At 42.8% G+C, this 15,802-nt stretch overlaps 1 protein-coding gene across 2 annotated transcripts in view; it reads left to right on the top strand.

Annotated features, from left to right (window-relative positions):
* FOXN1 (forkhead box N1) overlaps window positions 1-15,802 on the top strand; it is a 90,547-nt gene that overhangs the window by 52,808 nt on the left and 21,937 nt on the right. For both annotated transcript variants that reach the window (XM_040423456.1, XM_040423457.1), the window contains exon 5: window positions 1,623-1,748. In XM_040423456.1, the coding sequence (XP_040279390.1) occupies window positions 1,623-1,748 (126 nt within the window). The remainder of the gene's footprint in view (window positions 1-1,622; window positions 1,749-15,802) is intronic.

Raw genomic sequence — 15,802 nt, 5'->3', positions numbered from 1 at the left:
CCTATAGGAAAGTACTGAGCCATACTGCAAGTGCTGAGAGCAGCATTTTGTGGCAGCAACTGGAATCCCTTATGCAAAATAATGATAGTGATAACAGTGATTTGATCATTGTTATATCTAGACCTATTGTTTTGAATAGTTTTTTTATGTTAAACCTATTTTGAAAGAATTTTAGATTATGCTATTTGTAATTTTCCATGTCACTACCTATATTTTAAATAAAATCCTAAAACCCTTCCGTTTTCCCTCTGGCTGCATAGCCTACTAATAGGCGCCACTTCTTGATCTGTACAGATCACTTTTTAACAGTCATTTCATTACAATCACAGGCAGGATTACAATGACAGATATCAAAGGATCCACCATTCAGAATAGGTGATTGTCAAAGCACATCTACTGCTTCCTTGTACAATGACCTCTGCACAGGTCACAGAGCATGCCCAGAAAACTCTCCCATAGAAGTCAATGAGGTCCCCTCCTGACCATTGTGTCTATGGCCCATGGGGCTGCCGTAAAGCAAGTTTCTTAATGCTTTATAAATTCTGTTAAGAACCGCTCAGACAAGATGGCCGCCCCCATAATCATGTTCATAAAGATGTGTGTTATTGTATGTGTTACTTTTAATCTAAGATATGTGTTACTATCTGGTTTTAACTGGCGGAACAAAATTATAGGTGACACATTTCCTTTAATACAGGGTTTCTTCTCCATGAGTCTAAAGTAAATCCAACAGGTCATATTTTAAAGGATTGTTTAAGGGTGCTGTCTGGCCTAAATAGAAACTAATGGGCAGCAGAACTGTCACATGCACAAGAACGGCATGTAACTGCTAGTGACGTGCCAATCTTGCCCCTGAGACCACTGGGGCATTGATTGCCTGCCCATAAAGAATTGGTGCCTGTGAGTGTTTGTTTGTTTTTTTAAACAGTCCTGCCAGCTAATAGGTTTTAAATTAGGCCAGACAAATTTCAGGCTACTTACACACATAAATTTGGCCTTACAAAATTTAAAGAATAAGTGCTAAATTTAAGGGCACCTGTGTGTTCTACTGCTGCTTCTTTTCTGGTGTTTTTTCCACACATTGTAGCATTTTCTCAGTGTTCATAAAATTCTATGGGCCCATACTGTACCTTTTCTCATGGATTGAATCCACAAAAATGCAAAAAGGATTCCACAAGGAAAAAATGTGGCATGGTCCGTTGCATTCTTTATTCATCTCTGCTAGAAGCCATTGCGTATGGTACCTCCATGATCCATGAAACATGATTGGCGTCTGCAGCAATGACGTGTACTTTTTTGGAAAGTTCCCGACCTGTTGGTGCTGTTTCTATTGTGCGCTGTACATACAGATGTAGCCACCATTAGTTTGACAGGTTTAACGAGTAAACGCAACAAAAACACATTACAGTAATACAAAAAATCATGTTAAAGTGACCATTCTGGCCCAGCTGGTGTCAAAATAATGCTGGTCACATGTGCAGCACGTTCATATACAGTGCACAATACAAGCAGCCATATAATTGGTGCTTTCTTTGCAGTGATTGCAGTCATTATACACTGGAGACTGTGATGTTATAACAAGCCATATGAGACTGACCTATAAATGTGTCATTTCTTTGTAGCTGGGATCAGAAGTAAAGCTGAAGCCACAATCTTTGCTTATGAGACAGCAAGAAAAAGAGCAAAGGATGTACTGGTCCCAATCCCCAACACAGCAGATCTATTGTGCCCCACAGACATTTCCTCAGGTAACTCTCACATGTAAACTCACCTGACTTCTAAAGTTTACTTAGTGCATGTTAGTAAAGCCCAAAAATAAAGATTTGCATGTACTAACTTAACTCACAGAAGAGCAAATAAAGTCTGAGGTTTCAGCGTCGATAGGTAGTGGTAAAAAACTCTCAGCAAAAAGAATGGGTTAAAATTCGATCTGACTCTTAAAGGGGTTGTCTCTTCTGGGATTGTCTCATCAGTTCCCACACGAGGGATGTAGTATCACATGGTGACCATTCAGATGGAAGGCCGTCCATTTATTTAAGGAATGCTCAAATCCACTAGACTTGGAGTCTCTTGTACAGAGAAACTCTCCATTCTGGTTCATAGAAAGGGGTCCTAAGCAAATGGCGTCCCTCCATGATGACTAAAAACAGTAGCTGCCAGCTTCCTACTTACTGCATGGCAAGTAGAAGATACTGGAACCCCATTTAGTACAGCAAGCAGAGATCTTGCACCAAAGGGGTCTTTTTTCTTTTCAAAAAGAAGTTCAATTTAATTGATTGCCAATTAAAAAGCCCATGCAAAACTTTATGGATCTACCAGGTAGAGATCTGTAATACATGTCTTTATTTTCTAATGGAGTGAATGACCAAAAATACAAAACAGAATCCCCAAGAAAGAAAATGTAGCGTAGTCCTCCAACAGATAGGGGTTGTTATCATGAGATGACCCATTTAATACTTTAAGGAGGCAGTTCAAATTACACACCACCTCAGATATATGTGCAAGAGAGGGGGCTCAAGCCAAATAATTTCAAAATAAGAAGACCCCCGCATTCAAAAATTGATGCAAGTGATGTACGTCTTGAATTGTGAGGACTGCCAGTACGGGAGTCCTCACAATTAAAGACGACAATCAGTTGCATTGATTTTTTAGTATGGGGGTCTTCTTATTGTGCCATTTAATAATTTTTACATATTACAAATGGATTGCCGAATTTATACATTTTCTGAATGTATCACCTGTTGACTTTACTGAAAAACCTGAAAAATCTGTGTAGCATTTGCTCAAAGACCGAGAGAAGTAAAAATTCATCAGAAAAATGTTTCTAAATCTAGATTTGCTTCCCTTTATCTCCAATTTACCTTAGAAGATAAATCAACTTCTAATACAAAACTTTTATTTCATGAGGACATAAATCCAAGATCCAACTCCACATCCTTCAATAACCAAAATGTTCCCAATATAACTCTTTATAAACTGAGAGCACCAAGTGACCAGACACAACCCAGTTCAAGTCCTACAGTAGGCTACAGGAACTAGACTGGAACTTCATGTCTTACTTTTCCCTCAACAATTTTCTTTAACCCTCTACTATAACTCATTGCCCAAATTCATCAATGTGTTTGCAACCGTTTTTGGAACAAGATTTTACCTTTTAATAGTTACTTTGTAACTTATGCCAAATTGCTCCTTTTCTACTTCCCTCTACTGGTGTAAAAATACACCATTATGAGTAAATGTGGTCCATTGTCTCAAAATCATTCAACTTAAAAACAAACCTTTAAAATAGCCTCAGGATAGGCCGTCACTATCAGATCGGTTTGTATCCGACACCCCGCATCCCCACTGATCTGAGCTGTTCTGCAGTAGCTCTGGCACCGGAGCTACACAGCTCTATACGTTGTGCAGTAGACAGAGCTGGTTACTGTAGCGCTGCAGTAACAAACTCCATCTAACTGCATAACAGATGCAGCTCTGTAGTTTCGGCTACAGCTGATCTGCGGGGGTGAAGGAGGTCGGTCCTCCCCTTCCAATCAGATAGTGATGGCGTATGCTAAGGATAGGACCCTTTACTATTAAAGGGTTAGATAGCACTTTTAATACTCTACATGTCCTTATACACAGGTTAACACATATCAATGTGAGTAAAAGCACTAGTCAATATGTAATCAATACATCAAAAACAGTAAATACAGTAATAATGAACAATAGAATATCAGAAACGATACATTCACTGTATCGAGAAAACTATGTAATTGTTACAAACCGGATTCCAAAAAAGTTGGGACACTAAACAAATTGTGAATAAAAACTGAATGCAATAATGTGGAGATGGCAAATGTCAATATTTTATTTGTAATAGAACGTAGATGACAGATCAAACGTTTCCGAGTAAATCTATCATTTTAAAGGAAAAATACGTTGATTCCAATTTTCACAGTGTCAACAAATCCCAAAAAAGTTGGGACAAGTAGCAATAAGAGGCTGGAAAAAGTAAATTTGAGCATAACGAAGAGCTGGAAGACCAATTAACACTAATTAGGTCAATTGGCAACATGATTGGGTATAAAAAGAGCTTCTCAGAGTGGTTGTGTCTCTCAGAAGCCAAGATGGGTAGAGGATCACCAATTCCCACAATGTTGCGCAAAAAGATAGTGGAGCAATATCAGAAAGGTGTTACCCAGCGAAAAATTGCAAAGACTTTGCATCTATCATCATCAACTGTGCATAACATCATCCGAAGATTCAGAGAATCTGGAACAATCTCTGTGCGTAAGGGTCAAGGCCGTAAAACCATACTGGATGCCCGTGATCTCCGGGCCCTTAAACGACACTCCACAACAAACAGGAATGCTGCTGTAAAGGAAATCACAGAATGGGCTCAGGAATACTTCCAGAAACCATTGTCAGTGAACACAATCCACCGTGCCATCCGCCGTTGCCAGCTGAAACTCTACAGTGCAAAGAAGAAGCCATTTCTAAGCAAGATCCACAAGCTCAGGCGTTTTCACTGGGCCAGGGATCATTTAAAATGGAGTGTGGCAAAATGGAAGACTGTTCTGTGGTCAGACGAGTCACAATTCGAAGTTCTTTTTGGAAATCTGGGACGCCATGTCATCCAGACCAAAGAGGACAAGGACAACCCAAATTGTTATCAACGCTCAGTTCAGAAGCCTGCATCTCTGATGGTATGGGGTTGCATGAGTGCGTGTGGCATGGGCAGCTTGCATGTCTGGAAAGGCATCATCAATGCAGAAAAATATTTTCAGGTTCTAGAACAACATATGCTCCCATCCAGACGTCATCTCTTTCAGGGAAGACCCTGCATTTTTCAGCAAGATAATGCCAGACCACATTCTGCATCAATCACAACATCATGGCTGCGTAGGAGAAGGATCCGGGTACTGAAATGGCCAGTCTGCAGTCCAGATCTTTCACCTATAGAGAACATTTGGCGCATCATAAAGAGGAAGGTGAAACGAAGAAGGCCCAAGACGATTGAACAGTTAGAGGCCTGTATTAGACAAGAATGGGAGAGCATTCCTATTTCTAAACTTGAGAAACTGGTCTCCTCGGTCCCCAGACTTCTGTTGAGTGTTGTAAGAAGAAGGGGAGATGCCACACAGTGGTGAAAATGGCCTTGTCCCCACTTTTTGGGGATTTGTTGACACCATGAAATTCTGATTCAACATATTTTTCCCTTAAAATGGTACATTTTCTCAGTTTAAACTTTTGCTTCGTGATTTATGTTCTATTCTGAATAAAATATTAGAAGTTGGCACCTCCACATGATTGCATTCAGTTTTTATTCACGATTTGTATAGTGTCCCAACTTTTTTGGAATCCGGTTTGTACTTAGTCAATGTTACATATATCCAGTGCAGGTAAAAAAAACAAAGTTAAACTCTGATTAGATGTTATGGGTGATAATTTTTTTTTCTTACCTGCTCGAATTATTTAGAAAGGAAAGAAAATAAAGTGCTGACTCTAAAATTCATGAAATGCAATGTCACAGTGGCACAGTGCTATAGTACATATAATTACTACAAGGAGACCAATGAAATATCCTTTCAGGATACTTTCTCTTATACCATATAAGGCCCTATTCACAAGGTTTCTTTTGAAGCCGGATTTTTGCCACGGATTTCGAGTCAAAAAGCCGGCAGTGGCTGCGCAGAATCCATGTCCCATTGAATAGCTCCATTGAATGGGGCAAAAGCACAAGCAGGTCTGCGGCATTTATATTGAAAAACTCCAGCAGACTGTGGGTTTCTGCATCAAAATACACAGCAAATTCTGCTTTTGTGAAACCCACTGTGTAAAGGGGGCTTAAGAAAGGGCAGCAGACTGTGCTCTCCTATACAGCAGGCCATCCCATAAATGGTAAAACCTGCAGTATAGTTTTTCTTAAAGGAGTTGTTGCACGAAATAAAATAATCTACAGTTTTCAAACCAGCACCTGGATCTGAGTACTTTTGTAATTGCATGTAGTTAAAAATTTTGTATATTCACTGAGCTATTCAATAAAATGTATCCATATAGTACCACCTGCTCTTAGTTCTTTTTCTTATTTCTTTGTCCTGCTCACTGAGATGGCCGCACATGCTCAGTTTCATCCTTCAATTGCCTCCTGAGCTGTGATAGGGAGAGCATGGACACGCCTCCTGAGCTGTGATAGGTAGAGCATGGACACGCCCCCTGAGCTGTGATAGGGAGATCATGGACACGCCCCCTTAGCTCCAGCAGAAAAGACACTCCTATTGAGCTGTCAGCTTGATATAAATCTAGCAGAGCAATGAATGTGGAGATCTCTGGATCCATGTGAGGTACAGGGCTGGTTCTGGCTTTGTTAGAAAGAGATTGTCATGTACTAATATGATGTCTCATAAATTTTTGACATTAATCATGGAATAATGTCTTTAACATTGTAGCCAATAGATGCATCGGTATGCCACAATATGGATTTTGCAGTGACATAAGTTCCATCTGAGATATACTTCAGAGAATACTACTGATATATACCTCCAACATATGGCTGTAACGAAATGTGCAATGTGGAGTTAGTAAAAAAAAAGATCTACAGGGTGGGCCATTTATATGGGTACACCTTAATAAAATGGGAATGGTTGGTGATATTAACTTCCTGTTTGTGGCACATTATAAAATGTGTTCAATGTGCTGCCCATTGTGTTGGATTGTCAATGCAACCCTCTTCTCCCACTCTTCACACACTGATAGCAACACCGCAGGAGAAATGCTAGCACAGGCTTCTAGTATCCGTAGTTTCAGGTGCTGCACATCTCGTATCATCTGAAGGCAATCGTCTATGCTGTGAAGATACGAGATGTGCAGCACCTGAAACTACGGATACTGGAAGCCTGTGCTAGCATTTCTCCTGCGGTGTTGCTATCAGTGTGTGAAGAGTGGGAGAAGAGGTTTGCATTGACAATCCAACACAATGGGCAGCACATTGAACACATTTTATAAGTGGTCAGAAACTTGTAAATAACTCATGAAAGAATAAAGTTACGTTCAAATCAAGCACACCATTGTTTCGTGTGAAATTCCCAATAAGTTTGATGTGTCACATGACCCTCTTCCTACTGAAAAAACAAAAGTTGGATTCAAAATGGCCGACTTCAAAATGGCTGCCATGGTCACCACCCATCTTGAAAAGTTTCCCCCCTCACATATACTAATGTGCCACAACTAGGAAGTTAATATCACCAACCATTCCCATTTTATTAAGGTGTATCCATATAAATGGCCCACCCTGTATATTTACTAGTAACCAACTGTTTAATGTTAGTAAAATGCATTCACTGTAGCATTTTAAAATGTCAAGACATCCTAGTAGGGTGAGGCCGTAATATAATGTATTATTTCTGTAAGCTGGGTACATTCTCACGACTACTTATTTATGAAGGTTTTCTCCCAGCCTACCGGCTGTCATCTGGTTCCAAGTCCCATGTTAAGCACCGTAGTTGTCCTGAAGTCAGTATTGCTAAAATCATATTTCATAATTGTAAAAAAAATATAAAAAGAAGAAAAGCCTACTCCCTTCCTACAGTCAGGTGCCAGGGTTATTACAATACATTGGCATAATTCATTGTAGAAATTGTAGAAAACCAGAAAGTGCCTTGGGCTGAAGCATAACATGGACGAGAGACAACATGCTCATCACTTATATTACCAGTATCAATCCACCTGTAGACTGGCAGCCTGACAAGCTGTCACTTGTGCATCCCCTAGTCTTCCAACCCTAGGGGACATTTCTTAAATATTGTGCTAGATTGCCAGGTTGCAAGGTGTGTGTCATGCAAGTTCAGAGACTAAAAAGTATCTGCTGTGAACGCAAACATGTAGTAGTTATGGAAAAAGAAATTAGCTTTTTTCTATAATCAGTTTTTACTAGAAGGTAAAGTCAGCGTGCATAATGTCTCTGAAAGAAACCTCCATTCAGTTCAGAAAAAAAATTGCCAATTTTCTGGTTATAAATGGAGTACAGCTCAAACATCTCCCATCTGTGGATGAAGTTTTCTCCACCAGGAGGAAGCCATTGCATTGGTGTCTGGATCAACCAGAGGATCCTCTGGTGGCCCAGTCTGATGCCGTGGTTGCCAATCATTCACCCCCCTCCAACTTGTCCTCTAACCATTCAGGAAAACAGAGGAGAAAGACAAGCAATGCTCAACCCTCTCCTTTTAAGCAAGTGCTTATAGGTGGAGCAGCTGACAGGGGGGGTTCCTTCACCTATCAGCTCTGAACAGTCAGGGAGCCATGGCCCTGGTCCCTCACCTTCCCCCCTTCCCCAGAAAGACATCAGATTTAATAGGTTAAAATTAAATAAATAAACTGCCATTTCTTAGGAGCTGGTGGCTGCCCGCTTTTGCAGCGAGCGCCCGAGGAGCTGGAGAAGAGGATGGGAGTGGTAGTGGCCCTGATGATGATGTGTCACAGTGTAATCCCTCAGGCTGTCACTCCCTGGGGTCAGAGCAGTGAAGGAGGGGCACCCGATATCCCCCCTGGACACTTCTCAGGGCTCCTGTCTGGAGGTAGTTTGGGGTGCCCTTGATTTGTGGGTGCAAGGCCATGTGGTGTTAAGAGAGTGAGTATCCAGGCCAGACTGAACTTAACAAAAGTCTCTATTTACTGTGCACAAAATAGTCGTTGTAGTACAGCCAGCAATTATCTGTGCACAGTGCAAATTCTCCCCAGGTGTCCAGGCATGAGTTAAACAAGTAGTTGGAAACAATGGCCCTCTGATTACTCTTTCTCTTGATACAGTGTCTAGTATGGGGATATCTGGCTAGCAACTGTAATCTGTCACAATGTCTGCAATTCGCATGGCCTTGTGCCGTTCCAATAATACGACAGGCCAAATCGTACCTAAAGAGTGCAGGGTGTCTTAACGCTTTATCCCTCCACTGCAGGGCCTGAGAATAATGTGTGCTGATCACCTTTTTGACTAAAATGTTGTAACCCTTTAATCCACCAACCTGGGGATCATAGGGTGTCTTAACTTGTTATCAAAGTCCTTAATGCTTTACATTGTTTACCTTGCTGACTCTCACTCTGTATCCATGAAAATTCTCCAAAATCTCCCCTCTTTCTCTCTCTCTCTCTCTCCTCTCTCCTCATGGGATCTGAATGCCTGAGAAGGGGAGACCATATAATCAGCGGCGTTGCGAGGGGGGTTCAGGGGTGCGGGCCGCACCAGGTGACACCAGTCTGATGGGGTGAGTCACCCGCCGGACCCAGTGGCGGATTATAATAGGGGCGTTCGCCCACATACTGCAGCGGGGCATGGGAGGGAATAGTTCCCTGCCCCGCCGCCGATCACCGCCATAGGCTTCAGGCCTAGTAGGTCTGAGGCCTATGCGCTAGTGAAATCCTGCCGCAGGCGTGTGTGATGACGTCATCATGCGCCTGTGTCGGGAGGGACGCAGGACATCGAAGAATGCGCGCCTGCCTCACCATGCCGGATACAGGTAAGTATTAGCTTTTAATAGTTTTTTTATTTTATTTTCTGTGTGTGCCAACTTTGGGGCGGCAGAGGAGGACATGGGGCAATGTGGTAGCAAATCAGTTCAGGGGGGCAGATTATTAAATGGGTGCAAATCACTTCATGTGGGGCAGTGTGGGGTAAGATTATTACTTGGGGAAAAATTACTTCATGGGGGCAGTGTGGGGGCAAATTACTTTATGGGGGCAGTGTGGGGTCAAATCACTTTAGGGGGTGCAGTGTGGGGGCAAATTCTTCATGGTGGGCAGTGTGGGGCAAATTACTTCAGGGGCTGCAGTGTGGGGGCAAATTACTTCAGGGGTGCCGTTTGGGGGCAAATTACCTCAGGGGGTGCAGTGTGGGGGTAAATTACTTCAGGGGGTGCAGTGTAGGGGCAAATTACTTCAGGGGGTGCAGTTTGGAGGCAAATTACTTCATGGGGCAAATTATTTCATGGGAGTGCAGTGGGGGGGCAAATTACTTCATGGGGCAGTGTTGGGGCAAATTACTTCAGGGGTGCAGTGTGGGGGCAAATTACTTCATCGAGGACAGTGTGGGGGCAAATTATTTCATGGGAGTGCAGTGTGGGGGCAAATTACTTCATGGGGCAGTGTGGTGGAAATTACTATATGGGGGAGTGTGGTGGAAATTATTATATGGGGCAGTGTGGGGGAAATTACTATATGGGGCAGTGTGGTGGAAATTATAATATGGGACAGTGTTGGGGAAATTACTACATGGGGCAGTGTTGGGGAAATTACTACATGGGGCAGTGTGGGGGAAATTACTATATAGGGGCAGTGTGGGGGAAATTACTATATAGGGGCAGTGTGGGGGAAATTACTATATGGGGCAGTGTGGGGGAAATTACTATATGGGGCAGTGTGGGGGAAATTATTATATGGGGCAGTGTGGGGGAAATCATTATATGGGGCAGTGTGGGGGAAATTACTATATGGGGGCTGTGTGGGGGAAATTACTATTAGGGGACATTATTTTTGGGGACACTATACAGGCAATATTACCTAAAGCACAATATAGGGTGTTATTATTACTGGGGGCACTCTAGGGGACATTATAACTGCTGTAGACAGGGACCTTTGGGATAATTTATCAAACTGGTGTAAAGTAGAACTGGTTAAGAATCCCATAGCAACTAATCAGATTCCACCTTTCATTTTTGACAGCTTCTTTGGAAAATGAAAGGTGGTATCCGATTAGTTGCTGTGGGCAACTAAGCCAGTTCTACTTTACACTAGTTTGATAAATGACCCCAATTGTGAGAAATCTAACGTGTCTGTGTAGCAAACTCTGCAGAGACGAGATGCGGCTGAAAGAATTTGTCATGGTGGTCTGGGTCAAACGGAGGAGAAGAGGAAAGAGAAGGTCTACATGACAGGAGATGTCACTGGAAGTAAGAGGTATGTTGTGCTGTATTCTCCTATATGTAGAGAGGGCTAAGATTTTAATTTGTAGATGTCACCTGCCGTCCTATGTAACAGCCCAGATAACAGTGCTAACTTTCTGTGTCCAGATAATGTAGTAGATGTTCCCTGCAGTCCTATATAACACCCCACATAACACAATAATTCACTGTGTTATGTAGGGTGTTACATAGGACTGCAGGTAACATCTATGACATTTGCACACAGAGAGTTATGAGATTGCTGGGGGTCTGACTCCTGGCACTACCGCCAATCAGCTGTTTGAGGAGACCGCGATGTTCCAGTGAGCACCGCAGCCTCTTTGCTCCTTACCAAGCACAGCTCTGTCCATTTGATAGCACTATGCTTGGCATTGCAGCTCAGACCCAATCACTCAGATGGGATTGAGCTGCAGATGGGAATGAGCTGCACCTAGACCACGTGAACGATGAATATGATGTCATATGGCCTAGGAAGAGACCGTAACGCTCACGAAGCACCGCAGCCTCTTCATACAGAAAAAAATAAACTAAAATGGAGGGAGGGGCCCGTGTGGGGTAGACAGCCCCGAGCCTCACATCCACTTAATCCGCCCCTGGCCGCCGGACCCAGCACCACCACTGCGGTAAGCAATCTGACTGCTAGCACCCCCGCTAACCCCCCTCCCCCCCTCCCCCCGGCGGCGATCTGTCTGCTTAGCCCCCCCACGTCAGCGGTCTGTTTACTATCCAAACCCCCCCCCCCCCTCATTACCGCTTGGGTTGGTCGGCTCAGTGAAGGACGTGAAGGGACGTCAGTGGCGGCGCGGTGGCAGGGCGGAGCTTGATAAACGTCCCCTACGTGATTCGTCCACACAGGTCAGACATCGATGACCACACGAAGAAGCGGTCAGCAGAAGAAATTGAACAGCATTTGGTGTCTCGGTCCGCCAGCCAGCGAAAGTGGGGTGCACCTGATTTAGGGGTGCTGGGGCTGTAAGCTTTGGGGGGGGGGGCTTAGGTGGGTGACACCATTTTCTACCGCACCGGGTGACACCAGCCCTAGCAACGCCACTGCATATAATATCTGCTCCCTGCCTACCCCAGGCCCATCCTCACACTCCCTACTCCTAGCACAACTAGAAGCTTCTGGAGCTAGGGGTAGGAGCCAGCCCACACCCTAAGCTCCATATAGGCCAGGCGGTTTATAGACTCCACAGAAGAGTGAATATAACTCTTATCTGCCATTGACAGTTATGGTTCAGTCCACCCCACATAAATTTATGTCAAAGTCTCCAAGCACTACCACTCTGTAGGGTTACCCAAATTTAAGAATAACAGATCCAGCCACGACATGGTCCATGCCGCCACTCTTCACTCCCCCCTGAAATATTATTTTCCCCTCTTACTGCTAGCGCCACAGAGCACAGTGCACCCATGTCAGAGCTGAGCATAAGCTCTGCAGTAAAACAGAGTGCCTCCACTGCCTAGGAGCCACAGATTGTCACGCAGAGGCAGGGAGGAATCCAAAAATCATAGTCCAATAGAATTATGTATTTCTATACTGGTATGCTTAGATATATCTAGTGTATAATGTACTCTGTATAATACATATGTTATATTGCTATGTGGGGATACCATGGGAAAATACTTCCTGTAAGGAAGTATATATACAATTCAATTTGCTTAAATGTGTCCCAATGAAGTATAAAAAATTACCTACTACATGTGTTTGGCAAGACTACATACAAGATAATAAACTGTCAGATTTCTATTTTAAGGCTTGCATGTACTATCAAGTCTGTACATTGCTTCTTTCAATTGAGGATGGAAGTAGGGCATCTGCAATCCTGTGAGACATGTCTTCTGACTAATAACTTAAATGATTCATCATTACATGTTTTAGATTTGTTTGGTATGTTCCTATAAAATAGGGAAAGAGATTATAAAGCTGTCTATGAGTAAACCATTTCACACGTCTAAGGGAGATGTAGGTAATTCACTTGTGTGTCTCTATAGCCCACTATGGGCCATTCTACATCAAGGAAAAGTGCGATTTTATGTTTGGCCTAGAGTTTGTTTGCGTCATACTTCTACCAATATATAGTGTGTGGCCAAACAGTGTTAAATAGCTTCATAATTTATAAACTAGAGAGATAAAGGGTTGTCCAACCTTGAAGCTAACAACCCCTGGGATCCTCTTATGTCCCCCTGAACATAAAAAAACTAAAACCATTCACCTATCGGCGGTCCCACTGCTATTCCGTTCCCTGCTGCTTCTCATTCCAGCAGCACCTATCTCAGGCCTCAGTGGTCACAGCAACTTGAACGCTATGTCACAGCAGTGATGTACCGTTCCAGCAGCTGTGACCACTGAGGCTTGTGATTCGCTGTTATGGGACAAAGCCATTTCCCGGTCCTGCAAGAACCAGAAGCACCTGGGAACCAAACAGCGGAAGGACACCGGAGAGGGACACCAGAAGTGGGGAGGACCCCAGAGGTTGTCGGCTTCAAGACCTGACAACCCTTTTAAAGAAATGCTTAACACTATGGATAAGGGTGGGGACAAGAATGTGTATAAATGAGAAGCAGGCTTCATACCAAAAAAGGAAATATTCCTCTCTGTGTCCCATAAAAAGGAAGGCCTGGCTCCCATCCACTTCTTCCTAAACCTTGTAAAAGACGAGGCTGGAGTGGTTTGTCAGATCTCTATACCTTGTTAACACTGAAATGTTTGAAGGGAGTAAAGTTTGTCTGTAGTCCTTTCTTCATGGACATCTGCAAATAGATATTATGCAGCCAGTGAAGTTTCTCCTTTCTCCTTGCCTCGCCATCTTCTGCTGGAGTCCAACTCACAGAGGTCACAGGCAGACAGGAAGCATACTAAGGAGCGGGGCTTAACACTGCATTTACTTTAACAGACATTCACAGCGCTGTGAAAGAGGCGGATGCTGCAAAACTTCAGCAGCTTCTTACAAAACCTCCCCTGTATGTGTGCAGCTTTACTAGACAATAACACACCACTGACACTACAGAAAGTGCTACTCAGCTTTCCCAGGTGTCTGAATCTTAAGTTCGCCTATATAGCCAGGACGGATCTCTCACTGTCTGTTTAGGCAAATTTGACAATCAGTGTTGAAAACCTGGATTACAAGTGTTTTGGAGATCTACACACTGACCCCATAATGTTACCCTTACATTGTGCAAGTAACCCAGCTTTCCCAGGACCCTGAAAGGCAAAATCAGCCTAGCTACAAAACTATTTAGGAGAGAAGAGGGGGCTTTATCTACAAGATAAAGCCCCCTCTTCACTCCTAAATAGTTCCAACAAAATGGCCACACTCACTGTGTGGACAAAAAGTATCCAGACTAAACTCAGACACCTCCTCATATACCTCCTGAGCATCATAGGGGAGGGGGGGGGGGAGAAGACATGGTTGTAGCCTGAGAGAACAATGCACTGCTTTTCTAGTTAATTTTTCAGGGTCTGCACTTGTGATATCTGATGAAACAAGAGCAAATAACAAAGACATAACAAGATCATGTTACGTTTTGTTGGTTGTTCTTTTTTCTTTGTTTGGATTCTCGGTTTAGTGGCCCTTTAAGGGTAGGGTGCTAAATAGGAAGTAAATGAGGTTGGACCATGCAAGGGGTTGAAAAAGAACTGCAATTGTGTAATAGCTGTGAATACATGGAGGTCATCATGACCACCTACGGGCACTATAATTGAAGTGACCCAATTTAGCATAAAATTCTTAAACAGCAATCATTTCAAGACATTTTTTATATATATATATATATATATATATATATATATATATATAATTTCACTTCACAAATGGAAAAGGACCCAGGTGCACATGTCTGCAGGTGGTGAAGGACTTAAGTACAATGCATGTGATTAATGATTGTGACAGTGTCATCTTATTAGGTGGAGACATACAAATGATTGCTCTGTCTAACTGCTTGTCTAACATCTAGAACACTCTACATAGCGTACATGGGAAGAATGACATGATGGCGATGATAGAAAAATATATTATAATTCTGGAATTGCACATGACATAAATTAATGGAAAATGCCGAGAGGGAGAATCTGTGAGAAATGTACAACTTTATATACTCTGGAAACTTTAGAAGACGGGTGATGGACTTATGGGAACTTAGAAAAGATATTAAAATAGCAACAATATAAATACTGTAAATTGTAATGTCTTCAGAGTATCTTGGGCTTGGGTGTAACCGCAAACCTTTACACCCCCTATAGTTATGTCATGCAATGAAGCTGTGATCAACGCTTATGGTGTCTGTAAACAGTTAAAGGGGTTTTCTGAGAGTTTTTTTTTTACTGAAGACCTATCCTCTTGGGATTTAGACCCCCACGATCAAAGAATCTTGGAAAACCCGTTTAAGAACTGCTATCCATAAATTTAGTGATAGAGGCCCTGTTCCTTAACCCAATGCATAGTTGAGGAAGGGATTAAAACAGCTTCCTAGGCATCTGATCAGCCACATGGAGTGCAAATAAAATCAATCTCCCGAAGCTCCTCATATAACAAAGTTACAGGGCCATAAAGGTTTTCACCTCTTCCCCGATAAGTATGTACGTGTCCCGAGCAGCCCAGATGCCAGAGTTTCTTCAGTTTGTGCAGTATAAAAGGTAGTGTATATACCTAGTACATTATGCAATTGGTCATCCTTCTTCTCTATCCCTCCACTGGAACACGATATGAAATGGTTGGTTAGCACTACACTACTTCTCTGCTTTTCCAAATTCCCTGGGTTCAACACAGTCTCAGGTCTTCAGTTTCGACTGAATCTGCACTGGGAGATCAAGGACAAAAATATCTTGAACGGTACTTTTTGATAAAATCCAACACATTTAACACCCCTAC

This window comes from Bufo bufo, chromosome 3, assembly GCF_905171765.1.
Source record: "Bufo bufo chromosome 3, aBufBuf1.1, whole genome shotgun sequence".
Taxonomy (NCBI): domain Eukaryota; kingdom Metazoa; phylum Chordata; class Amphibia; order Anura; family Bufonidae; genus Bufo; species Bufo bufo.
The sequence above is the reverse complement of the archived record's forward strand: the minus strand, read 5'-3'. Positions and strand labels throughout refer to the sequence as shown.